The sequence below is a fragment of the Carcharhinus amblyrhynchos genome, chromosome 22 (assembly GCF_965287045.1).
Source record: "Carcharhinus amblyrhynchos chromosome 22, sCarAmb.v2.hapA, whole genome shotgun sequence".
Taxonomy (NCBI): domain Eukaryota; kingdom Metazoa; phylum Chordata; class Chondrichthyes; order Carcharhiniformes; family Carcharhinidae; genus Carcharhinus; species Carcharhinus amblyrhynchos.
The window spans coordinates 9,829,071-9,856,215 of record NC_137345.1 but is presented as its reverse complement, the minus strand read 5'-3'; the positions used below and the strand labels follow the sequence as shown (position 1 = coordinate 9,856,215).

The following is a 27,145-nucleotide window of genomic DNA, read 5'->3' as shown; positions in this document are numbered from 1 at the left end:
ATACTTGTTTTACAGAGGGGGTCGTGGGCATTCTATAATATGGGAAGGGGATGGTCCTAACTTGTCTACTAATTCAGTGGAAACTACTGACTTCATCATTGTTCTGACTTTTTAACACTTCCATTTTTTTAGAATTTTATATTCTTTCAGTGCACGCTGGTTTAGTTCTTTTGTTAGATATGACTGACAGGAGTTCAAGAACTTAGAGGCCAGACTATATCATCTTGTTTACTGAGCTTTCTTGACACAACTTCCTGCTGTCTCCTTCTCCTTTTAAGTTCCTACTCCAATCTATATTGTACATTAATTTCAACTTGCATCACAGGAGCTGGGGGGCTGATGACAAGCACTGATCTGATCTCCAACAGAACAATGTGGATTTTGATTCTCCTCCTTTCCTCTCTACCCGGTGAGTAACAGCCAGAGCTGGAAAGTCAGATAATCAGGGTTAGTTGAACTCCAGTCTACAGGTTATATGGCAGAAATGTTTAAATATTTGAAGACTTGTAAAGGCACAAAAGGGAGTTTTGTGCTGCAATGGGTGGAGTCTCTGTATCTGAGTCTGAAGCTCCAGGTTCGAGTCCTGCTTCTGCTATTGATGGGAATGGGAGGTGGGTTCTAACAAGGCCAAACAGGTTGCACATTGCACCAACATGCTGAAAGCAGACAGTAAAAGGGAGAGATACTCAGTCAGTCATGCTTGATGTGGACTAGTCTTCCTTATACAATAACCTCTGGCTTGAGGCTTGTGCAGTAAGAAATCTCACAACACCAGGTTCAAGTCCAACAGGTTTATTTGGTAGCACAAGTCACAGGCTTTCAGAGGACTGCTCCTTCATTAGGTGAGTGTGAGTTCCATTCACAAACAGGGCATATAAAGACTCAAACTCAATTTACAAAATAATCGTTGGAATGTGAGTATTTACAGGTAATCAAGTCTTAAAGGCACAGACAATGTTAGTGGAGAGAGGGTTGATCACAGGTTAAAGAGATGTGTATTATCTTGTAGAAACTTGATTTTGTGCAGATATGTGTGTGCTTCTTGGGGATCACCTCCACTTGGACTCCATTGACTGCACAGTCAGGCTTGTGACCAGGTCCAGGAAGGACAAGCTATTGGGAACAGACACACACATTTGCTTTGTCTGCCTCATGTGTCTCCAGATTTGGGAAGTCTCCTAAGTTTAATGGCACAAAATACTTAGCAAATATAAATTAATAATATTTATGATGCATTCTACCTCCTTGTGAATACATTAGCAAAATATGGATATACTTACCAAATAAAGTAAACTGCATTACTAATTGTGGATGGGAAATTCAAGATAATTTAAGTTTTAAAAATCTCAGAAGCAACATTTTAAAAATGGAAGCTGTTTTTAATTGGTAATTGTTTGAAATATTATCTGTGGCGCAATACACACTGAAAACTGCAGTGATAATAATCCTACAAACAGAACATGTCGCTCATTTGCAACTGTTTCTGTTGTTTAAGGTACAGTTGGTGAGATGTGATTTTATGAGATTCTGTCAGAGACAATGTTTCTCTATTGTAAACAATTAGTTCATATTAATGTTCCCACTCTTTTTCTTTCATTTCATTAACTTTATTAATTTCATTTTTCACCTCTACCCATTTTAACATTATCTAAAACTATACGGCAATGGAGGTTTTGATCAACATTATCAACTCTCCACCATTTTCAATCAATCTATTTTCTATCAAGCAATGTCAAACGCCCAGTCCCATCTTCTCTGAGCCTCCAGAATCATAGAATCCCTACAGTGCAGAGGAGGCCATTTGGTCCATCGAGTCTGCACTGACCACAATCCCATCCAGGCCCCATTCCTGTAACCCGACATATTTACCTTACTAATGGCCCTGACACTGGGGTCAATTCTGAATGGCCAATCAACCTAACCTGCACATCTTTGGACTGTGGAAAGAAACTGGAGCACCCTGAGGAAATCCACGCAGATACAGTGATTCAGGGCCAGAATTGAACCCAGGGCCCTGGTGCTGTGAGGCAGCAGTGCTAACCACTGTGCTACCATGCTGCTCCTCTACTTCACTAATTTTTGCGTTTCTGCTAAGGAAATGACTCAAAGTTCCTCTTTTTAATCTTAAACTTTGCACATCTTTCAAGAAAATTCTCTGGCACTCTGCGAATGATACCACTGAAAACTAATCACAATGTTCAATGAGAGCCAATGGAGTTACTCATAAACTCCCAAATGTTTATACCAAGGTGCATGCAAGTCACGCAGCTTCACCATATGTGGTATAAGGCAGTAATCAGCGGCTCTGGTATATCTTGCACCTGTCCAAACAATGATCTTTATTTGGTCAACACAGGTCACATCTTACTGGACAGGTCACGACTTGCTTCAGCCTTCTCTGACCTGTATCAATGTTTCAACGCAACTTGATCAAAATTCCCAGCACGTTTGATTGAATTTTTTAACAATTCTCATTGTCGCTGTTGCCATTGGCCACTCGGCTACAATCCCTCCTTTTGATTCCTTCTCACAGGTTAGTCTTAAGATTCCAGTCAAACTAACAATTAACATATTATCATTACTATATCCTTGCAAAAAACTAAACATTTGCCTATGTAACATCTATTCCATGTTCAACGTTTGGGTTGTCTCTTTATTCCATTTAACAAACTGAAGCATAAGTAATATTAAATAAATTAAAGCACACGATGTTATTAACATTACAACATATCACGTGAGACAAATCTGTGAATGCAGGTACATATTTGTACCCCAGCTCCATAAATCACCCCACCAATTGATGATTTTGATCATTCTAATATCCTTTTTAATCTCTTCAGTTCTTTGAACTACTTTAGTAAAAGTTTGATAGACATTAGCAAACTATTTCTTAATTTGTATCATATTCCCAGGTAAGAGTTCAATAGTAGTATCATATTTTTCATGTTAGTTACACAATATCCCTTAAGATCATATGTAACGTTAAAAGAAACTTCCTCTCTCTTATGTAAATCAATTAATCCCATGCAGCCTATTCCAGCTGGTATTTGAGGTGTAAAGCAAAAAGCACTATTAACAATATGACATATTCATTTACCATAATGATATTCCTTCAGTGAGGCAGTAACACAATATTGTCCGCCACTCTTAAGAGTTATCCTTGTCATAATTGTATCAAGACTTTTAGCTCCTATTGTACAATTTAGCAGAACCCAGAGAGAATCCATTAACCTCTTAGTCCTGGTTGGGACATGTTGTGTTCACCACAGGCTTGTGGTTATTGTTTAATTTCATTTCTACAGTAAAAGCACAGTTCCTCCACAGACAATTCTTGGAGTTATTTTATCAATTAACAATCAACATGCTCACACCGCAAGCTGTTACTAAGTCATTGAACAATTCCCCATTTTGCTGACCATTTGATTGTAAATTTATTTCCCTTTCACTGTTCCCTGTTTCTTGTTCTAACAACTTCTGAGTCAAAAGGAAAACATGGATTCCCAGTTTGAGAAGGGACACCATTCTGGTCGTTGAATCCCAGCTATATCTAACAATACAGGTATTGATTCATGATGGATTTATGTAGAATTTTATCAGTTTCCTTCATAACTGACCCATTTTGTGCTCCTGAGGTTACTTTAGGAGAAGTATCCACTACAGGTATAGGTATTGTTGTAGGAGCAACACGAGGTTTAGGAGCGGCAGGTTTAGTTTCCCTCTTTATGTGATCAAAAACATAATAAGCATCTTCTTTAAGGGATTTCCTGCCAATATTCGTATGTTCATCATCATAAAGAATATTCCAAATTACCCTATTTAAAGCTCTGGGCACAGTGGCACAGTGCTTAGCACTGCTGTCCCAGGGTGCAAGGGATCTAAGTTCAATTCCTGGCTTGGGTCACTGTCTGTGTGGACTCTGCATGTTCATTAAAAGACTCCCACTCACAAAGTCATGCTGACTGTCCTGAATCAGTCCTTGCCTCTCTAAATGCCTTGACCTTTTTTGGTCAAGTTTAATTTCAACTTGGCTAAAATTCCCAGCATGCTTCATTGTAGCACTGAACAATTCCTGTTGCTGCTGTTGCCATTGGCCACCCAGCCACAAAAGACATTGGTCCAAAATCTCTTCAGGTCAAGCTTACCCATTCCTCAGGCTGGTCCATTTCCATACTTTGGTCCAATATGTCAGGAATTTGGACACTTTCACATGAATCATCTTGCCTGAAAAATTACTCCTCTTGTTTTCTTGTCTTTCTTATCCTGACCACAATATGACACTGGGAATGATTCTGTGTTTATTCCCCTCCAGGTTCTGCTCAGTGATCAGTCTCCAAGTTTCTGAACCTTCTCAGCTCTCTGCCTTTCTATGTTCTTGTTTGCCTGAACCTCCCCTTTCCAAATCCTCCTTCAGAACAGGCTGCAGAGAACAAGGACCAGAGGTTGGAGGCTGTTTACGTTTCGCTGGTTGAATTGGAGAAGACTCTCTGAATTAAGCTGTAGTTGCTGTTTGAAAGAAATAACTGCATTTCCATAGTGTCGTTATTGAAATGTAGAAAATAAAACACCATTTCACTCAAACAGCAACACAATAATAATTGAATAATCTCTTCTTCAGCAGGATAAATACTGGTGAAGACACTCTGGAGAACTTACCTGCGCCTCTTCACAATACCACCATGGGAATGTTTACACCCATTTGGGAGGGCAGATAGTGTCATGATGGTTGCCTGCCTATAATGATTTCAATTTAGGTTGGCCTATTGGAATACGAACTCCCAGATTAAGAAGTCAATTGATGGATCAATCAGGGACTATTTTCCTTGTATTTAACGAGGAGGGTTGGTTCCTCTGGCACTCCTGAGGGTAGACTGCTGACAGATAGCACTTTGTGTACTGCTGTTGGAATTGTAAATAAAGGGATTTTGGTGGAGGGACTTCTGGCTCCATAGTGCCCAACTCCCACTTGATGAGAACCCATTCACAACCCCAATCAGTACAATTGGTCACCTGACCTCCCCATGAAACCTGCATCACCTCCAACAAAACCTGCTTTCAAATTGTCCACACTCCTATCATTCCACTGCCACCCTTCCAAGGGGTTTCTTTTCCCTCCAGGTCACCCATGGCCCAAACCCAGGCCTCCATATCCCCTGAGTCATCCAAGCCTCCCCCAGGTTTCCAGTCTCCTCCTCAGCAGACATCTAAATCGATACCTAAGGCCTCCAGCCATCCTCCAAGGCCACCAATCCGTGTACCATCACCGAGGTCGGCAATCTTCATCTCCTGAAATCCCAAACTCACCCAAGATCTGAAAACCCCCTCCTGCCAGGATTTAATGTGTGTATCACATCCAACCCCTACTGCCTACACCACCTCTCAGGTCAGACCAAGGACCTCTTTGCTCCTGCCATCTCCTGCGGGCTGCTCACCAACTAACTGCAAGTTGGACCTGTCAGGTAGTTTTGTTTCTTGGTCTGAAACCTCTTGATGATGTCTGACAATCACACTCTGGAGTGAAGGCCCACAGTGTGAGGCAGAACCCCAATTTCCAGACCCCCCACCCCATCCCTGTTCACCCAGGCCCTGTCAGTGGGTCAGGAAAATACACCAAATATTTTTAAAAATTAATCATCGACAGAAATGCTTTTGACACCCTGAGACTGTGATAAATGTCTATATTAATGTTTATTTTCATCACAAACTAGGTGGAATTTAACTCATTGGAACGTTTGTGTTTGAATGATGCAATTGTTCCCTGTTCAATTTCTGAAATGTTGTCTCCTCAGTTTCAGGTATATTATGGGCAGAAACAAAAGGAACAGGAATTGTGGGAAGAGCGATCACAATCGATTGTTACTATGGGGCAGAGTACCGGTCAAATGTGAAATATTGGTGTCACAGCTGGACTCGCCACTGTGATGTTGTAGCAGCAACAAATTGGCAAAATAGCAGAATATCAATCACAGATAACAAGACACGAGGAGTATTTGTTGTCACTATGAAGGATCTTCGCTCAGGAGATGCAGGATGGTACAGCTGTGGAATTGAAACATCCGGCCTCGATCCAATGTATAATGTAAAACTACAAATATCTAATGGTGCGTTATTCGCAGTCATTATCTTTATTACTCTCTGCTGAAATCTCCGATCAATGGCCAGAATTTTATGTATAAAAATCAGACACATGCCCTACCTGAATGTGGATAAAATCAGACCCCGATGGCAATATGCCTTCACCCAATATCTCAGTCGCCAGGCACATGAGCATATTTGGTGTATTTTCCTGACCCACTGACACAAACCTGGTGTTGTCAGACTTTTTACTGTGTTTACGCCAGTCCAACGCCGGCATACCCACATCAGGGCCTGGGTGAACAGGGATGGGGTGGCGGGGGGAGGGGGTGGGTCTGGAAATTGGGGTTCTGCCTCACACTGTGGGCCTTCACTCCAGAGTGTGATTGTCAGACATCATCAAGAGTTTTCAGACCAAGAAGTGCGCCTGCCAGCCATCCAAAGGTCAATTTAAATTCATTAAACACCAATCGTCCAGAACTTTAAGTTGTCCGTCTGTCTTTACAGTTGGCGGATGGCCCAATTGGTCGGGTGACCTTTACATTTTAGCTGCAATCTCAATCCAGGGCGGAATGAAAGGTCAGGGTTCATATTAAAGTAACAAATGCGTCTGGGGCCTGAGCTGTGTGTGTGTGATCCAGCTGCCCTAACACTCGCGGTATTGTTTTAACATTGATATTTTTCACAGGTCAACAGCTCCCTGAAGACAGCTCCACAGTGGCTTTTCCGCCATTCATTTCCCCATCATCAAGAGGTTTCAGACCGAGAAACAAAACTAACTGACAGGCCCAACTTGCAGTTAGTTGATGAGCAACCCCGAGGAGATGACAGGAGCAAAGAGGTCCTTGATCTCTCCTGAGAGGTGATGTCGGCAGTAGGGATGGGATGTGACACATACATTAAATCCTGGCAGGAGGGGTTTTCAGATCTTGGGTGGGTTTGGGGATTTCAGGAGGTGAAGATTGCCGACCTCGGTGATGGCGCATGGGATCGGTGACCTTGGAGGATGGCTGGAGGCCTTAGGTATCGATTTAGCCAGTGTGAAACTGTGCTTCAGGGCTGAGGTTTCATACCCGTGTCCAGACTAGCTGAGTGCACACATACACTACGAGCAAAAAATTCAGGCCATGCTTTTCTCTGGGAGGAAACATTGACAGCTCTGATATCCCGAGGGTCCACTGCAGTGCAGACTCTGGCAGATTGTTTTTTCATTCGTTCATTGGATGTGGGCATCATTGACTAGACCAGCATTTTTTTGCCCATCTGTGAGGGCATTTTAAGATTCAACTACTTTGCTGTGGGTCTGGAGTCACACATAGGCCAGACAAGATAGGGACAGCAGGACAGCAGATTTCCTTCTTTAAAGGGCATTAGTGAACCAGTTGGGTTTTTACCATTGTTCCATGGTCATTGTTAGACTTCCAATTCAAGATTTTCTCAAATTCCGCACAACAGGGATCTTGGGTTCATGTTGCACTATCCGTAACCCCCATGACTTGCCTGGGTTTGCAAAACCTCACTTATTGTACTGTCTGGAGACAATACACATCTCTTTAACCTGTGCTTAGTGCTCTTTCCACTCACATTGTCGGCATCTTTAAGACTTGAATAGCAGGTTAGTTGTAAAGACTCGCATTCTAATCAGTAAACTGTGCTGTTACATGCTCTGTCTGAGGCCAGAACTCTCCATTCAACTGACAAAGGGACAAACCCCAAAAGCTTGTGAGTTTACTATCAAATAAATCAGTTGGATTTAAACCTGGTGTTGTCAGGCCACTAGCTCCCCCCAGAGGTCAGAGTTGGGGAAATCTGCCTCATACAAATCCAATTCATGGACTGACCAATTTGTCACACTGTCAGATGTTTGTTTTTAGATTAAGACGAAACGACAAATAGTTAAGAGCTAGCTGTTAGCAATGGTGTAATTCCCTCAAATATAACAAAATAGAATCAATTCACAGAATTTAACAGGATCCAAAGGCCTAAAGTTTTGGGATAGCGTGATGTCATTTAACGCTTTAATGTGTGTTGATTGTTGTTGGGCAAGAGATTCGGCCCTCACTCCGGAGGGAGTCCCACCTTGGAGAGTTCCATCTGATTGGCTGACAATTATCCAGTTCCTGCAGCAACAACATAGCAGTGGCCAGAAGAGGAACTGTGCAGAGTTGGTAATGGGTACACTTGACATCGTGAATGGAAAATATGGCAGAATGGTCAAACATAAGTCTTGTTTAGTCAAATGGTGAGAACATCATTTTAATCCATTTGCATCTTATCATCGTGCCTGCCATTGGGATCATCCCCACACGGTGAATTTACCACTCTCACTAACATGACCTCAGCACGACATGATTCATGTTCAGGTTAGTCTGCCCCATGGTTCAAGCGAACGGTGCAGTCTTGCAGGATGGGCTCGGGGAATGTCTGCATCTGAGCTGCCAACTATGGTATCAGTGATGGAGTTCAGCACATACAGCAGTACAGCACCAAACTCTGGATCCAATGTGTTCATGGCAATGAGATTTGATGGGTCCAGCAGCTTTTCCAGCACGGATTGTGGTCCCGGAGGCACAGGAATGCTTCATCTTGGCTCCCAGGCAAACGTATTGTACAATCACCCCCCCTACCCCCATGATTGGCCAACTCTGCCCCAACCAATAAAGCCTTCTTGATTCCCTCCTCGTGACTGTCCCCCGGGCTCAGACTCCCACCAGTTCCAAATTTTACACGATGGACTTTTCCACTCAAACTCCAGCCAGAGTCTCAATTCTGGAAGAGTTCTGATCAGGTTTTGTCGTTAAATTCAGCACAAACTCAACATTCCTGGCATTTCTAACTTTCTGGACAGCACTTCCCACATACAAACCCCAATTAAGCATTCGCCCCGTGGAGACGTGGACGTGCTGGTGAGATTCCAACATGGCCACCCTTGGCTGAGATGCTGAAGGGATGAAATTCACAGAGTGTTTGATTTTTAGATGTTCAGTCAGTTTCTGAATGTTTGTTTCTTCCCCACAGAACCCGTGTCAGTTCCTGAGCTTAGATTTTTAACACCACCAAATGCCTCATGTTCTGGGGGCTCAGTGTCCGTCTCCTGTGAGTCTGTCCAGGGATCACTTCCCATTCAGTACACATGGTATGAAAAGACCCCGTCTGAAGATTCAAAGATCTCTGACACCAATAAACTGGATCTACATTGTCAATCCTTCACACAGCAACATCATCAATATTACTGCACAGCCTCAAATAACCAGGGAGACAAATCCAGTGAAATGGTTAATGTGTTGGTTTTAATTACAACTGGGTATTGCAGTTATGTGACACAAAGCAGCATTGGTAAGTGTTACTTTAAACTAACATTGAGGTTAACGATTTTTATGATTAATGTCCATTTATACTGGTTGCTTGTTACTTTTAATTATCAATCTAAAAAATCTTTGATCTTAATTTTTCATGGAAAATGACAGGGTCAAAAAATATCCCCAGAACATGAATAAATATTGCAACTCAATCATCCCATGAAATGAAAATAACTTTCAATTGCCGAGCTGCATAGATCTAAATGCCCGTTAAGGAGATTGTGCAAAGGTAAAGTCGTTGTGGTCCCAGATGACCAGAGGCTGCTCTCCCCTTTAAGGGGGAGAGCTGACTACTGGTGATTTAATCTGAAGGTCACCACACCTCAGGCAAGGGACAAGGTTGAGAAGGTGGGACCTTCATGAATAAGCTCAGCTGGTCCGGGAATTGGACCTGTGCTGCGGGCGTCACCTTGTACCACAAATCAGCCGACTGAGCCTGCCCTGAGTGAAAGTGCATTTTGCTAATGCCACTGGTCTAGCAACCCAGAGGCCCAGGCTAATGCTCTAGGGGCATGGGTTCAAATCCCACCGTGGCAGCTGATAGAATTGAAATTCAATTAATTAATAAATCCGGAATTGAAAGCTAATATCACCAATTGGGTGGCACGGTGGCACAGTGTTTAGCATTGCTGCCTCGCAGCCCCAGGGACCCAGGTTCAATTCCTGGCTTGGGCCACAGTCTGTGTGGAGCGTGCACATTCTCCCCGTGCCTGCATGGGTTTCCTCTTGGTGCTCCGGTTTCTTCCCACAGTCCGAAGATGTGTGGGTTAAGTGGATTGGTCATGCTAAATTCCCCCTTCATGTCAGGAGAACTAGCTAGGGTAAATGCATAATGTTATGGGCATAGAGCCTGGGTGGGATTGTGGTCAGTGCAGACTTGATGAACCGAATGGCCTCCTTCTGCAGTGTAGGATTCTATGATTCCGTGATCAGTAATTAAAACCATGAAGATGTCAACAATTGTTCACTAATGCCCTTTAGGCTAGGAAATAACTATGAGGAGAGGTTGAAGAAACTTTGTTCTCACTGGAACGATGAAGGTTGAGGGGTGACCTGATAGCAGTCCGTAAGATTATGAGGGGCATGGACAGAATGGATAGTCAGAAGCCTTTTCCCAAGGTGGAAGAATCAACTACGAGGGGACACAGGTTTAAGATGTGAGGGGCAAGTTTTAAAGGAGATGTACAAGGCAAATCTTTTACACAGAGGGTGGTGGGTGCCTGGAACCCATTGCCAAGGGAGGTAGCGGAAGCAAATATGATGGTGACTCTTACAGACAAATACATGAATAGGATGGGAATAGAGGGATACGATCCCCGGAAGGTGGGGGGTTTTAGTTAAGTCGGTTGGTGCAGGCTTGGAGGACCAAAGGGCCTGTTCCTGTGCTGTAATTTTATTCGTTCTTTGTTCTTGAGATCTGTCATTTTTACCTGGGCTGACTGACACATGACTTCAAACCAACAGCAATGTGATTGCCACTTAAATACCCTCTGAAGCAGCCGAGCAAGTTTAAAAGCAATTAGAGACGGGAGACAAATTCTTACCTTACCAGTGATGTTCACATTGCATGATTAAAAAACAATCCTAGCAAATGAAATTGTACAATATAACCTCTCAGGTCTAAACTAGAATAATTGAACTTAAGAAAAACTTGGGCTGAGACATTTTAGTTATGAGGAGAAAAGCATGACAATGGAGATTAAAGTGTGAATAATGTAAAGCTAAAATGGCACAGGCACCCCTGACCCCCAAAGCCCATCTCCCAAATCCAACATCCACCATTTCCACTGGGAGTTTAAAGTTTAAAAGTATATTTATTATTACCACAAGCAAGCTCAAATTAGCAGCACAATGGAGCTACTGTGAAAATCCCCTAGTCTTCACACTCCAACACCTGTTTGGGTAAACTGAGGGAGAATTTAACATAGCCAATACATCTAACCAGCACATCTTTTGGACTGTGGGAGGAAATCAGACCACCCAGAGGAAACCCACACTGACACGGGGAGAACATGCTGACTCCATGCAGACAGTGACCCAAGCCAGGAATTGAACCCAGGTTCCTGGTGCTGTGAGGCTGCAGTGCTAACCACTGTGCCATGGGAGTGGCAGCGTGAGCAGAACAGGTTGTTGTACTTACATTTTCACAGTCTGTAGAGGCAATTGCAAGTGGAAAGGTGTAGCTGGCTTCAAATTTTTCATCACTTGGATTTCCAAGTCATGACCCATAGGCTTTCAGCATTTGAAGAAAAGGTGTAAAATTGCTGGTATTATTTATAGAAGCCTGGTATCCTTCTGGAAAAGCTGCAATAGCTCTTCAGGTGATGTCAGGGGCCGTTGACTGTTAAGAATAGACATGAATGTGCGAAACAAATGGATAAAGTGGAAATGACAAGTTGTCAAGACATTTAAATACTTCTGGATTTTTGGGAGGAAACAGCTAGCATGTAGTTGCAAAACAATATTTCTTTACAATTTTACGATTTGTTAACATATGTGTAATAATCTGGCCAAGGCCAATCTTCCATCAACAACACTCTTTATTTATTGACACAAGTCAAAGCCCAGAGACCTACATAGCAATAGTCCAGGTAGAGGCACCTTTTACAAATCCCCCGCTGCTCCTTTCCCATTGGGTGAACTGCTGCTCGCTTGGAGTGGAATTCATGAGGCCCACGGGGAGATCCATTGACAATCCTCTGTGTCCTTCGTGGTCATCGTAATATCCCTCCCCCCTCAAGTGCGGTTTTCCCCCCAGCGCCCCCAACCTGGCGATTGGCTTAACGTCGGTCTACAGCGGGACCAGATCTGATTGTGTGAACCAAATTGGAGAGCTACATGCCTATTGGGCACTTTACAAAGTCATTGACGCAGATTGTCCCTCGGGTTCTGCTTCAGTTGGGGCTCTACCTTCCTCTGCTACCACTCCAAAGATGTACAGGTTAGGTGGATTGGCCATGCTAAACCACCCCTTCGTGTCCCAAAATGTGAAAGTTAGGGGATTAGCAGGGTAAATGTGTGGGGTTACTATGATACGGATGGGGGTGGGCCTAAGAAACATGATCTGTTGGAGGGTCTGTGCAAACTAGTCGGACTGAATGGCCTCCTTCTGCACTGCAAGTGTTAGGGAGAAAGCACAGCTGTTTGGCTATCATCTACTTCACTCTCTCATTCTCGAAAAAATCTGATGAAGACTCTGGGAGTTTCAAACAAGGCCTTCACTATGAATTTCTTCTGTGGATTAGTCCCAGTGTTCCAAATAGTGATACATCAGGGAAAAGCTCTGATTCAAGAATGATTCAAACAATTATAGTCACAATCCAGTTACAAGAAATTAGCAGACACCAGTGAAAAGAAGTACATTGAAACAGGAGTTATCTATATCCACTCACAACTACCGATTAGGTTTACATCATGCCTATAGTACAAATACAAATGACCAATCACAACATGTGCATGTCTACTTGAGTATAATAGCTAATCAGTGTAAATGAACAAAGAACAAAGAAAAATACAATGCAAGAACAGACCCTTCAGTCCTCTAAGCCTGCGCCGATTATGATGACCCACTGAACTAAAACCAAGAGCGCTTACGGAGTCCGTATCCTTCCATTCTGATCCTATTCATGTATTTGTCTAGTTGCCCCTTAAATGATGCTATCGTACCTGCTCCCATCACCTCCTCAGACAGCATGTTCCAGATATTCACTCCCCTCTGTGTAAAAAACTTGCCTCACACATCTCCTCTAATCTTTTCCCCACTCACCTTAAACCTATGTCCCCTAGTACTTGACTTTTCTACCCTAGCAAAGAGCATCTGACTACCTACTCTGTCCATGCCACTCATAATCTTGTAGAACTGTATCATATTACCCCCTCAGCCTCCATTGTTCCAGTGAGAACAAACCAAGTTTATCCAACCTCTCTTCATAGTTAATACCCTCCAGACCAGTCAACACCCTGGTGAATCTCTTCTATACCCTCTCCAAAGCATCCACATCCTTCTGGTAGTGTGGCGACCAGATCTGTACACAATATTCTAAATGAGACCTAACTAAGGTTCTGTACAGCATTACCTGCCAATTTCTATACTCAATGCTGATACATGCTGTCTAGTCTGATTTACTACTGGCTACAATTTGTCCTTAACATAACAGCTCGAGTCTGACTTGGGGATATCAATTAGCCTTCCCATGTCCAAGGCCCCTAGCATGAGATGAATTCTTTCAAGTTAGAGAGGTTCAGCAGACAAACAAATCCTTTGTTCAAGCTGTAAATAGTGTTGCCTCATTATGTTATCTATAGGCCATTTGGTTGTCAGATGAACTGGGAGAACAATGCTAGATTGTTTTTATTGACCTTGAGATCTAACACTTGTAATGTCCTGCCTGGGAATTAGATCCTAGCTGATTTTACCCTTGGGATGCCTCCTTGCAGCTAACAGCTTTCCTCTCACAGACGGAACTGAGGATTTTCAAACGCTTTTAGTAAATTGTGGAAATAGTAAACATATACTAGAGTTTTAAACTAATTTTTCAGATATAATGACCAACACATGCCCCCATTTTCAGTAGGGATTCTGTAATTCTGTGAAAGTGAGCATTATTCCACAGTTCATCGCAGCTCCATTGACATGCATGATGGTACAGTGGTTAGCACAGCTGCCTTGCAGCTCCAGGGACCCCAGTTCAATTCCCGGATTGTCTGTGTGGAGTCTGCGCGTTCTCCCCGTGTCTGCATGGGTTGTCTCCGGGTGCTTTGGTTTCTTCCCACAGTCTGAAAGACGTCCTGGTTCAATGTATTGGCCATGCCAACTTCTCCCTCAATGTACCCAAACAGGTGCCGGAGTGTGGTGGTTAGGGGATTTTTACAGTAGCTTCATTGCAGTGTTAATGTAAGCCTACTTGTGATTAAAACTTTAACTTTATGCTCGGACCTTTAGCTTATTTCCCACTCAAGGAATGCAGAGGCATGAACGGGCCATCAAATGCTCCTGAACTTTTTACCCCTCAGGCACAGACTACAAAATTAATAAATGTTTTGAGGGGGGTGGTTTCTCCTTGTGAATCCTCGCCATGGAACAATCACTGGTGGAAGTACTCGCACCCCCTTTGCAACGTCTTCATTCAGGTTGGGATCAGTCTCCAACATGGTTCATGTGAACAGTGTAGATTTGCAGGACTGGCTAGGGGAATGTCTGTGCCTGCACTGCCAAATCTGGTATCAGTAATGGAGTTCAGCACACACAGCAGTACAGGGCTAATGGCTTCAGATGATTGGATTCATTGAGGTGTGCAGTGATGAGATCATGGTATGGTGGACAGATTGAAATGCCCCAGGAAAACAGCTGAGGCGGAAAGGGGAACATACGGCACAGAAACCCACCATTGCTATACCAACAACTCTCAGATATGGGATGAATAAGAAATCAGCAGCAAAATGGGTCTCTGCTACATGTCATCAGCCTCTCTCCTTGCTACCAGAGAGGGAGATAGTTAAAACACCCAAATCCATCCTCCTAGATACTGAGGTTCCATTTGAGCAGAATGCTTTTTTGGTTGACTGGGTGAGAATGGGATGAATCTGAATGTTATCCCTCTGTTTCAATAGAACCTGAATATACTTGTGAAGATTTTACAACCATATCAACAATAACATTAACCACATCTTCGGGATCTACATTCACCAATAAGAGGTACAAGGTTCCCACTGTGGATGTTTTATTAGCATTGCTTTTCAAATGAGAATCAATGGTTCCGAGTTTTAGCTTAATTGTTTCTAATAATTTACTGCTTCAGAGTAGAATTTATCAGAATGGAAATGGTGACAGGAATTGTATCATGATGTTCTTATCCTCCCAGTGAAGGAGCAATTTAGGGTGCTGGGAAATGAGAGGAAGAAGTGAATGTCTCCAATTTGCTCTCTTTCAGATGGTGCTGTTATCATTATTCATCTTCATTAAAGGTAAAGCCAGGATAGCCTTAGATGAACGTAAGCTGCTCTCTCTTTGAGGGGGAGCTGACTGGTGGTCATTTTACCTGAGGACCACCACACCTCAGGCGAGGGGCAAGATTAAGAATGCAGGGCCTTCATGAATAAATTCAACCTATACAGCAAAATAGCAACATAATGCTTCAAACATGATGAATTCTCATTTCCTGCAAATGACTTTGTATTTCTACCATTTTGCTCAGATACATTACCTGGAATGTGAGTCGTTGGGCGCTCTTTACTCTCCTGGTGATTTGTGCTGTTACCATCACATGGTATACAGGAAAATCTAAGGTTGGTGTTATGAATATCATCTGAATTGTTCCACCTCTACCAATTCTTTCAAAGATATTGACCACAGATATTGTAAAGAAAAACTTGCATTTATATAAATCCATTCATGTTGTCAGCATGAATCAAAATATTTTCCAGCCAATAATGAGTTTGTTTTCAGCCATTACTGATGTAAAGTAGGAAAATCAAGTAGATTCCTTATTCATACGAATATGCATACATATAAAGACGTAAATTAGAATCAGAAGTTGGCCATTCAGCCCTCAAGCCTGTTCCACCATCAATAAGATCATGGCTGATCAGACTGTATCCTCAACTCCACATTCCAAACTGCCCCAAATAACATTTCACCTGTTTGCTTACAAAGAATCTATCAACCTCTACCTTGAAAATATTCAGAGACAACTCTTCCAACACCATTTTTGGACCATCTGAGAGCAAAGATTTCTCCTCAGCTCTCCCTGAAATGGTGCATTATTTTTCCACTAGATACAGTGTAGATGGGTCCTGGCAGTCAAGCCCGGACAGAAATGTTTTACTGGGATACTGCTGCTTGGTAGATGGAATGATGGCAGACTTGCAGAGTAATAATACTGCTTCCAGCACCAAGGGGGAATGGGTGGAGTGGGGGCATGGATGGGGGAGGAATGGCAGTAACTCATGATTCCCATCTCTCCACTTTGGCTTTGATGCAGAGTGTCCTAGGTCTGTCTTAAGAAGCTTGAATGGCCTTTGTATGGTTCCCTTTGAATTTGGACAATGCAACTCACTGGGATTCCTTAGGGTCACTTCCGAGATAATGAGATGCAATGATTTTTGATACTGCCAAAAAGGCCCTTTTAATCAGGTCATAGATAGACATAGGTTTAACCATTCTGAATAGTCATTTTCCACTTTTTCAAATTTTAGAAGTTAATCAGGTGAATATTCATACATTATGAAAAGATCTAGTGAGGTCTTTGCTCCATGACAACGCCCAGATTCCTCTACATCTCAGAATTCTGCAATCTCTCACCATTTAGATGACAATCTTTTTTATTTGCCTTGCTAAAATGGACAATTTCACGTTTTCCCACCTTAGACTCTCAGATGACGATTCAGCTGACAATAGAACACAATCTCTGCCCAGTGCTGAAGTGTCAGCTGAGATTTTATGCTGCACTCCCCGACCAAAGCCTGAATCCCAGCTGCATAACTCCAGATGAGCAGTGTTGTATTTCCAATTGAAGCCAGTGGATTAAATTATCATCTTCACAGAGAGGATCAGCCTCCTGGTCTAGATTGTAAATTGGGATGGGGACAGGGTGTTGCACAAGGACTGAAACAAAGTGAATGGGCAAATTTCTGGCAGATGGAGCCTCCACATGGGGAAGTGTGAGTTCATCTACTTTGGATCTGAGAAAGGCAACTCAGAATGAATTACCCATGGTGAGAGACTTAACGATCTGAGGAATTAAAGTGCTGGGTTTGTCCATATACACAGCTCACTAAACACGACTGTACAGGTATAGGAAATGTTCAAAAACGCTAATGGGATGTTGGCCTTTACTTTAAAGAGGTTGATATTACAACGTGAGGAAGTGATGTTTTAATTTTACAGATTCCTGGTCAGGCCCGCTCCGGAATTCCGTATAGCCCTTTGGGCAGATAGCCACAGGAAGGAAACAAAGGGCGGGATTTTCCAGGCCAACCCTCCACACACTGGATGCAGCCCACCATTGGCCAATGTTAGGATTTTCCAATCTTGCGGATGTGTTAGGCCCTGGAATAAAATCCCATTAGGAAGTCAGGTTAGACCCTTACAACCCCAGGTGACCCTTTATTTTGTAAACAAGAGTTCATTAACCCTCTCCTAAATAAACAGGAATTTTACCGACACGTCCGCACAAGTTTCACATGATCCCACCCAAGGCCAACAGAGAATGACGTTCTCTGAGCCAAGCCCACCCCTGGAATCGGGACTGGCATGTCAGTAAAATTCCAGTCAATGTGTCTAAAATGAGTAATTACCCTGCCTTCCCAGCATCTGAGCTGTATTCCTACTAGACATGCCAACTGTCTGTAGAAAAAACTGAACTTTAAAACAATCCCCTTAAATATTAAACATATCAAGAGTGCAGTATCGTCACAGATGTCTATGTGGTTTTGTAAGTCCCGTACTGGCCACTTGGGAACGTGCTGTGGAGGGTCACATTTGGTGGGATTGGAAGATCCCGCCAGCAGGAAAGGAAGCTGGTAAATTGTGGTTACTGGTGGGAATTTCCACCTTTCCTGCTGGAGAGATGCACTGATCCCATCAACGGCGCACCTCCATTACAGCATATCTGGCACTGGGGAGGTGGTGGGAGGGTGGATTCAATGGGAAATTCCATTGACAGCAGAAGGACCTACTGGCCAACAGTGCGCTGCCTCCCACCACCAAGAAACATACCATGGGGGAATGGGTGGCAGAGAATCCCACCCATTGTCTTTGCAAAGGGAGCAGTGTAAATTCGCGAGATTGATTCCAGAGCTTGAAGGGTTGAATTAAAATAATTGAATGAGTAAACTTGGATTGTATTGCATTGAGCTTGGAAGGTTCATTCAGGGGTGAGCTGATTTAGCAATTTAAAATGATTAAGGGATACAATATGGACAGGTAGATGCAGAGACTATGATTCCAGTACAGGAGGACATAGCCTGAAAAGACAGAGTTATCCAATGCTGCAACTGCAGAGGGCACACTTGCTGCACGTGTAATTGCAAAGCCTATAAATTAATACAAGTGTGGAGATGCCAGCTTTGGACTGGGGTAAACACAGTAAAAAGTCTCACAACACCAGGTTAAAGTCCAACAGGTTTATTTGGTAGCAAACACCACTAGCTTTCGGAGCGCTGTTCATTTGTCAGGTGAGTGGGGAGTTCTGATCACAAACAGAGCATATAAAGGCACACATTCAGTTTACAGAATACTGATTAGAATGCAAAGACTCGTAAATTGTAAATAAAGCATTCTATTCAGTATTCTGTAAACTGAGCGTATGCCTTTATATGCCTTTATTTGTGATCAGAACTCTTCGCTCACCTGACAAAGGAGCAGCACTCTGAAAGCTAGTGGCGTTTGCTACCAAATAAACCTGTTAGACTTTACCCTGATGTTGTGAGACTTCTTACTGAGTTAACACAGAGACAGAGATTCCACCCAACTCAGCTGTTGACAAAATGTGAAAAGGGTGAAATGTTGGGAATAACAGCACTTACACACTTAAATCATTCAGATATGATTGCAAACGTTCATGTCTGACACTCCTCCTCCATGTCCCACATCACAAGCAAGTTTGAGACATTTGCTGGATAATTACTTGATGCATTTTAATTCCAAGACCGCAATGTAAAAACACTCCAGTCAGGCTCAAATTGGACACAAATCACTCTTACTTTCTGGAACAATTGACCTCCTTAACTACAATTTGTGTGTCAGCTGCAGCTCTGTAGCTAGCGCTGTCCCCTCTGTAACACAAGGTTCACTCACCATGGGGGCAAAAAACAAAAGCTGACAATCCAAGGCAGTACTGAGAGAGTGCCACACTGTCCATTGGTGCCGTCTTTGAGGTGAGACCTGGAACCCCCGGGCCCCTTCACCCTGCTCGAGTGGATTGAAAAGACCGCGGGACACTTTTCCAAGAAGAGCAGAGGAATTATCCCCGCTGCCCTGGGATAAATCTTCAATCGACATTAATAAATCTGACTCTCTGACCAGTGTCATGCTGCATTTTGGGGGAGCTTGCTGTGTACAAATTGGCTGTCGCATTTTCTACATTGCAACAGTGAATAAACATCAAAATATTTCATTGGCTGTAAAGCACTGAAGAGATATTAGACAGTGGTAAAAACTCACAAAGAAATACAAGTCTGTTCTATTTTCTAACTTCAGGTGAAGTGAAAAATGATACGAAATTTAATCTGAAATAAGAGGATTTTTTTACCTTTTACAGAAGCACCGGGCTCACAATAGAAAGTAGTTAAAGTATAAAATACACATTGTAATGATGTTGCTCGTGGAGGAAGCTGCACGTGTGCCAGTGTTCAGAGTTTAATAAATTAACAATTGGGTGCAAAGTTATTTAAGAGTGAAATTAGGACGCAATTTCCACACCAACTGCAGGGAATTCTGGAATTGTCACCTGGAATTTTTGCTTTCAGTGGGGTCAGTGGTGCAGAGTTGGGACATTTTCCAGCTCCACAAACCCGATCCAGGAACAGAAGGGCAGGAAATTGAGATTTTCTCTGTGTGGACTGGATTAGAAGACAGGGCTGTCATTCCTGGAATGATTTTTGTAGTGTCCGGGTGCGGAGCTGAGCTGTCCGGAACGCCTGCTTCTGCACATGAGCATCGTATGAAAGATTGAGAAAAGGACAATGAAGCAGAAAGCCCTCACCCCTCACCATTCTCACCCTCTCAGCCCTCCACATACCCTCTAGTCCCCATCCATTACATCTCATACCCCTGAACTCACAGCCCATAAACACCCACATTCTCCATTCAACCTAAACACCTGTACCCATGACAAACAGTTTTTTTTAAATCACTCTAAACATTCTTTTCAAAAAATTTAAACAACAAATTGTTTAAATGCTTCCACAGCTTGGCAATTTGAAAATCTGCTCTTGACAATCCTGTCACGTCATTTTGTCAGTTTTGACAGCTCCCTTTGACAGATTCTTCCAGTAGTTTTGATAAGTGATTTTGACAGGTCTGTTGAGAGTTCCAATTAGCTTGACCGTTAATGTTTTTATACACATTTTACACACATTCACACCTTCTTTTAACAATTGCAAAGGACACAACATACCGCAATGGTCACCTGCCCTCCATCAAAAGTGTCCAGTGATTGGATTCAAAGGAGTACCTCACCTCCCCGAAATGCTTGTCAAGTGAACACACAGAGCTCAGACCCGATTTGATCTGGTCTAACTTGCTCGCGCTAGGTTGCACATCGATACACCACATTGGTGGAGGCACCTGATGAGTTGATTAGCCAGCTGCCTCCATCAACCATGTATGCACAAACCCTGGCCCAGCATCAGTCCCGTCCCCACACATAGCAAGTGGTGCCTTCGGACGCAGGACTTACAATTTCAATGCTCGTCCACCATTTTTGCAATGACTCTCCAGCATAGTCAGACAGGCCAGTCTCATCCAGAGCACGCTGGGCTGATTAAATTTCACACTATTAAGATCAATGGATATTTGCTGAGTCAGGAGATGAATCAATAGAAGATGTCAACTTCTTTCCTATTGCTAACAGACCTTTGAATGGACCTACCTCGCAATTAGTTGTTCTTTCTCTGCCCCCATAGTTATGACTGTAACACTGCCTCATTTCCTTCTCTATGTACGATATGTTTTGTCTATTTAGTGCACAAGAAGCAATACTTTTCTCTGTATACTAATAAACATGACAGTAGTGAATCAAAACAAATCAATAGCGAGTAAACGGAATTGCGAATTTAGTTGCGATCTAATTGAATGGTGGAACAGGCTGAAGGTGTTGAATAGCCCGCTCTTGTTGTTATATTCAGATATAATCTGCCTGCTTTGTTCCACAGATAGCATCTCACGGATGTATTTCAAAATAATCTAGTTTGCAAAGCTTAACAGTTCAGATTCTGCCCAGAAACAGCACAAAAGTAGTCACTGAAATCTGAAATTCACATTTGTCACATCAGCTTATTCACCACACTTCAGGTTCTTGAGGGAAAACAACTGTAAGGAGGGGTGGGGGGGGTAACAGGGGGAAACGGAAATGCAGGGGAATTGGAACCCAATCTAACGTTATAATCATTCACTGCAAGAATTTTTTAAAAAATAACATTATTTATGATTCCACACGAACAACACCTTCATACTATGAAACTCACCCCTTGCTGAGTTCTTCAGGAAAGAAATTCCAATTAATGGGTAGTTTCTGGGTGCCCAAGCTGACCTCCTGCTCCCATATATGATGCAATTCATCGTTGTTAAGCAATCACTACAAGGAAGGAAGGAAATAGGAAAGATGAAACAAAAAGCACTTCACCGTAGGACACTGGAGGCAATTGTTTTCCAAACAGAATACAGGGACTAAAATTGATCCACTCGAACACTAAGTGTCTCTGACACAGGCAGTGATGCTTTAGTTACCAGGAAGCTTATCTGGATAATGTGGAATATATTTAATTAAACTGCCGCGTCAGTGTTGTTTTTTTCTGACATTTGTGCCACAGCTGCAGGGAAGCATTAGTTCCCTTTGAGAAAATGGCGGCACTCATTCCCAAGAGGGACACAGCTGGCACCTTTTGCCAGCACCCATGGAATGGGTGATGGGGGTGGTGGGAGCAGCGTGATCACGACATCGCTCCAGTTCCTCACAAGCTTCGTCTCAATTTTCTGCCAGTTCCAAAATCCTGTTCAGAACTGACATGGGACATGGCGCGTTATTCTCCATCACCTTTAAATCTGACGCATGAAATATTTTCTTTTCCAGTCACTCAGTGAATCCAATGATCCCAATGCGATCAATGTGGGAAAATGAAGATTCCCAGCTCACATCTACATTGATGGAATTTTGTCTCCTGATCAAAGATTCGTTATTCACCCGGCTTTGAACATTAATTTTAACCATTTGTACATAATAAAATGGATCAAATTATTTTGACCATGAAGTTACTGTGGTAAGAATCAAGAACCAAAACGATGGCTAGAACTTTTTAGGCGGTGTCACTCTGTCACCTTCTTGGGAATAATTTGTCTGTTTACCCTCTTTCTGTCTGCACAAGATAACTTATTGTTTCCTTTTCCTTGTCATATATTTTGCATTAAATTTTAAGCTGGTGAATATCTCTAACACATGAATAATATTCTGTAAGAAATTGAACATTTGACTTATTCATTCAATGGAAACTAGTTTCTCAACAGTAAGTTATGCATTGACATGAGATGGAAGAATGGACCTTTCTGACAGTAGAAGACAGGGAGACCCACTGGTATAAATAAGATTGAGTTTTCCTGTATTTCTTCACATCTGATGTTATCATAATTTTGTTTTGCTAAAGGATAGTTTTGTAATGTGTGTTATCATTATGAATCTGTACATATCAGTCGAGGTAAAGTTGGAGTGAAGGAGTCATGCAAAATAGTTCATCTTTTCTTGTTTAATAAATATTTTATTCTTTTGTTAAAAGTACATCAGCTGACTCCTGTGACTCTGTTCAGTAGCTGCCTTTCATGTGTCTAAACATCAAATAAAAATTAGAATCTATCAAGCTGGGGTCTGACTTATCCAGTAGTAACATCAGCTGGGATTGCAACATATACAGCAGTGGTTCCCAACTTTTATACCTCATAGCGCACCTGTATACAAGACAATATTCTGTGGCACATCTCCTATTTTCTCTGTCTTTCTCCCTTTCTGGGAATTTGGTCTTTAACCTCTCTCTTTCCTCTTGTCTGTGTTGTTTTGTCCTCTCTCTGTGTCTACCGCTTTGACACAGTAAAAAGTCTGACAACACCAGGTTTTAGTCCAACCTATTTATTTGATAATATACTCACTAGCTTTCGGGGTTACCCCCTTCGTCAGGTGAATGGAGAGTTCTCTCCATTCACCTGACGAAGGGGGTAACCCCGAAAGCTAGTGAGTATATTATCAAATAAATAGGTTGGACTAAAACCTGGTGTTGTCAGACTTTTTACTGTGTTTACGCCAGTCCAACGCCGGCATACCCACATCATGTCTACCGCTTTGCCCAGGGAATTTTTGTATCTTCTTTGAGTTTTTCCTTTATGCTTGGCGCATGGGAGCTTTTGCCTTCAGCTCCAAGTCCCGTTGGTCACACACATGGGCCTGACATACATAAAAACCTAAACTGTGCATATGCGGCACTTTCCCAATCAATGCACGCGCAGGAGGCCCAGAATCATCAGGTCTTGGAGATGCTGACCACAGAACTGAAGATGAAGGTTAGTTTTAATTTAATTAAATGAATGTTGATTTTTTTTTCATGGCACGCTTGGGGATTCTTCACAGCACACTGGCTGGGAACCACTGGTGTAAAGGATTCTGTGATTGAATGTTCTATCTTAAATTAACACATTTTAGCATAATTTCAATGATTCTTCAAATGCTTCGATGGTTACTGAGCAATGTAAAGAAGTTTAAGTTTATTTATTTATTAGTGTCACACAAGTAAGCTTACACTGCAATGAAGTTACTGTGAAAAAAAATCAGTGTGCCTTACTCCCATTTTCCTGCAAATTGGGGACTTTGAACGTATTTGGCAGAATCCCAACAACTATGTTGTTAATGACTTAATTCTAATTGTTTAACAATCCTCCTTCCAGATAAAGTGCTTGTTCTTCTTTTAAGGATTCTGTGAGTGGCGCTACTATACTGCTAAACACGCTAACCACAGACTGTGTACATCATCACAGGAAGTGATGCAACATCACGTGATTTGTTCTTTGATACAGATTGTGGATGGTGTAATCCAGATTAGTAAGATGTGTTCCAGTTGACTTCCTATTTCAGATATCTCTGAAGATTCATTAAGTACTTTACATCAATCTAACAATACCAAGAATATTGTAAAGAATTTTTAACTGATCTAAATGATGTTCTCCCAAAAGCATTGAAGAAGCTGTCAGCAGTTAAACCGTGTTATAAATAAAGTTATCAATCCTACAGAGCTCAAGATTTACATAACTTTCGGGAACTGTTTGACAGATTTTTCGGCTCCCAATGAAATTGCTGCCAACTATTGACCAATGGACATTACAGAAGTTTGCAAAAGGCCTACAGATGGGCACATAACATTGAGCAATCCCCAAGACAAACAACAGCCAAAACTGTTTGATTCTCATTGTGTTTGCAGCTTCTAAACAAGTAGAAACAAGTAGACTTGAAACATTAACTCTGTTTCACTTTCCACAGATGCTGCCAGAGCTGCTCAGCTTTTCCAGCATTCTCTGTTCTTACATCATTTCCTGGTCACATGTACAGATAATGATCAGGTTGCTTTTCCAAAGTGAGGCATTGTGGGCGTGCTGACACCTGCGATGTCTCCAAATGCAGGGGACTCAACTGCAAGATTTGTGGTGATTTATTCACTAAATTAAAATTCTGACAATAATGGAGAAGAATTGAGTGATTGGGTGGGATCTTCTGCCAAGCGACAATATTCAGCCAGAAGTGCCGGGGTGGGGGGGAGGTGATCCATCTCAGTCTCCTCTGGAGGTCTCCAGCATCACAGGTGCCAGTCTTCAACCAATTTGATTCACTCCACATGATATCAAGAAATGGCTAAAGGCACTGGATGCTGCAAAGTCTATGGGTCCTGACAATATTCCAACAACAGTACTGAAGACCTGTGCTCCAAAACTTGCTGTGCCCCTAGCCAAGCTGTTCCAGTCCAGATACAACACTGATATCTACCCAATAATGTGGAAAATTGCCCAGAGATGTCCTGTGCAGAAGAAACAGGACAAATCCAACCTGATCAATTTGCTACATATCACGATTCCAGCTGATTCTATGTGCGAGGGTATCGCAACTTGGAAACATGGGTTCCTGGTGCTGTCTAGTTTTGTCAACAGGTACAGTGTAAGGAGACATGTGTGATACCCAGTGAGAACAGTAACCAGCCCAGTCATAGCATAACACTTATTAAAGACTATTTATTACATTAAAAAAGACTCATATACATGACCAGGACTATAATAATCTAAGTCAGTATTGTACAAGACTACTAAACACACCCACACAGTTTAAGCAGGAATTTTATTTCTGATCCGAAATACATTTACTAGATCTGAACTCTATCAGTACTTCCCTCTTCCCAAACAACATCTGTAGGGGTATTTCAGAGAGCTTTGTATTTTGTTGGCTTCATGCAGGAGATTTCTCTTTATGAATACAGTTCAGCAAACACAAGTAACTCGTTGGAGATGGTAGTTTCTGGTTGATGACATATTTTCTTGACCCAGGCCCAGTTTCCACCAAGGACGGAGAATGATTTAAGACAGATCAAATTATTCTAATTAAATTATCAAGAAAGTCTGTAATTATACTTCAGAAACCATCTGTCTACCTACTCTGTCCATCTTAATAAGATGGACCAATAATGTTATTGCAGCTTATTTACCTTGGCAACATGAGTATTCATTGGGCCATTGAATCCAGACATTTCCATCCAGTTAATTCTTAGCAACCTCTATTATGTAAATAATTAAGTTCAAAGGTAATTTTTTCACTGTTACTTCGTAAAGTTCAAGCGTTGCCACTCTCATTGTCTGCTCAGCATCCCTTATCAGCACTAAATGAATTGTACCATTCACTAAGTGTCTGAGAACTATCCTGATCAAAACTATGTTCTGTGACTGGATTGCTCCTAAAGAATGTGATTCATCTCACTTATATTTCATCACATTAGGCTTTGGGGCAGACTGTATTTGGCCAAGAAGTACAGAATTCTTTAAAAATACATATTTAAAATCTCTACAGTGGTTATATGTGGTTCTATGCATCTGTACCTTTGTATTTCCAGTATGTCATACCTTTTCTGTACCATATTTCACATTAAATTAACTTACCAAACTATCCTTATTTCTTCTAACAACAACCAATTCAATCTATCTGTAAGTAAAGGCCAGCTTTTTGTTACCATACTGTATATAATCAAATAGTTATTTTGGGGAACATCTCTTCTTGGTTCAGCGAAGATATGGGTTTTAACAGTCTCCACAAAGGTTTTCTGCAGTCTTGCTTCTGGTCTGGCAACATGCACCAACTTACAGGCTGCTAGCTAAACTCTGCGCCTTATTCTGCTAGTTGGGTAATGCTCCTGCTTCCAGAAAAAGGGTACCAATTATATCACTATTTCCCGAAGAACATATATTTGTTTGTCTGACCCCTCAGCTTCACATCCTATGAAATACCTTTTGAAACACTGTTGATTTCTAACCTGCTGGCACATTCACGACACGTCCCCCATTTTTAAAAATGAAATGACTTCATTTGAAAGGTTTTCATTTCTTAATCTTTTCCTTATTTTTTCTATCTTATTAAATATTACAACATTCAAAACATGAATTAACATTGATGAAATCCCATAAACATACACCAACTGTTTCCAGAAGTCTCTTTTACACTCGGGCTAACGCGTCAACAACGACACTTCCTCTCATGGCCACGTGAAAGAAACTCCATCGGAATAATCTGGATTTCCAGTCTCTGAATTTTTTCTGGAACTTTAAAGGGTTATGATCTGTGCACAAAATTGTCTCTGCTGCGTTGCTGGCAACATGAATCTAGAAATGTTATTCATGCCTGTATCAGGCTTAAAGTCTCTTTCTCAATTGTTGATGCTGATTTAACTTTCTTGAGAAATATCCCATCAATTTCTCAAAGCGAGGT

General features: G+C 42.1%; 1 protein-coding gene across 1 annotated transcript in view; it reads left to right on the top strand.

Moving 5' to 3' along the window:
• Positions 1 to 27,145, top strand: part of LOC145357143 (uncharacterized) — a 120,859-nt gene that overhangs the window by 68,078 nt on the left and 25,636 nt on the right. Inside the window, exons 18-19 of the mRNA XM_080210299.1 lie at positions 5,787 to 6,098; positions 9,091 to 9,408. Coding sequence (XP_080066425.1) covers positions 5,787 to 6,098; positions 9,091 to 9,408 — 630 coding nt within the window. The remainder of the gene's footprint in view (positions 1 to 5,786; positions 6,099 to 9,090; positions 9,409 to 27,145) is intronic.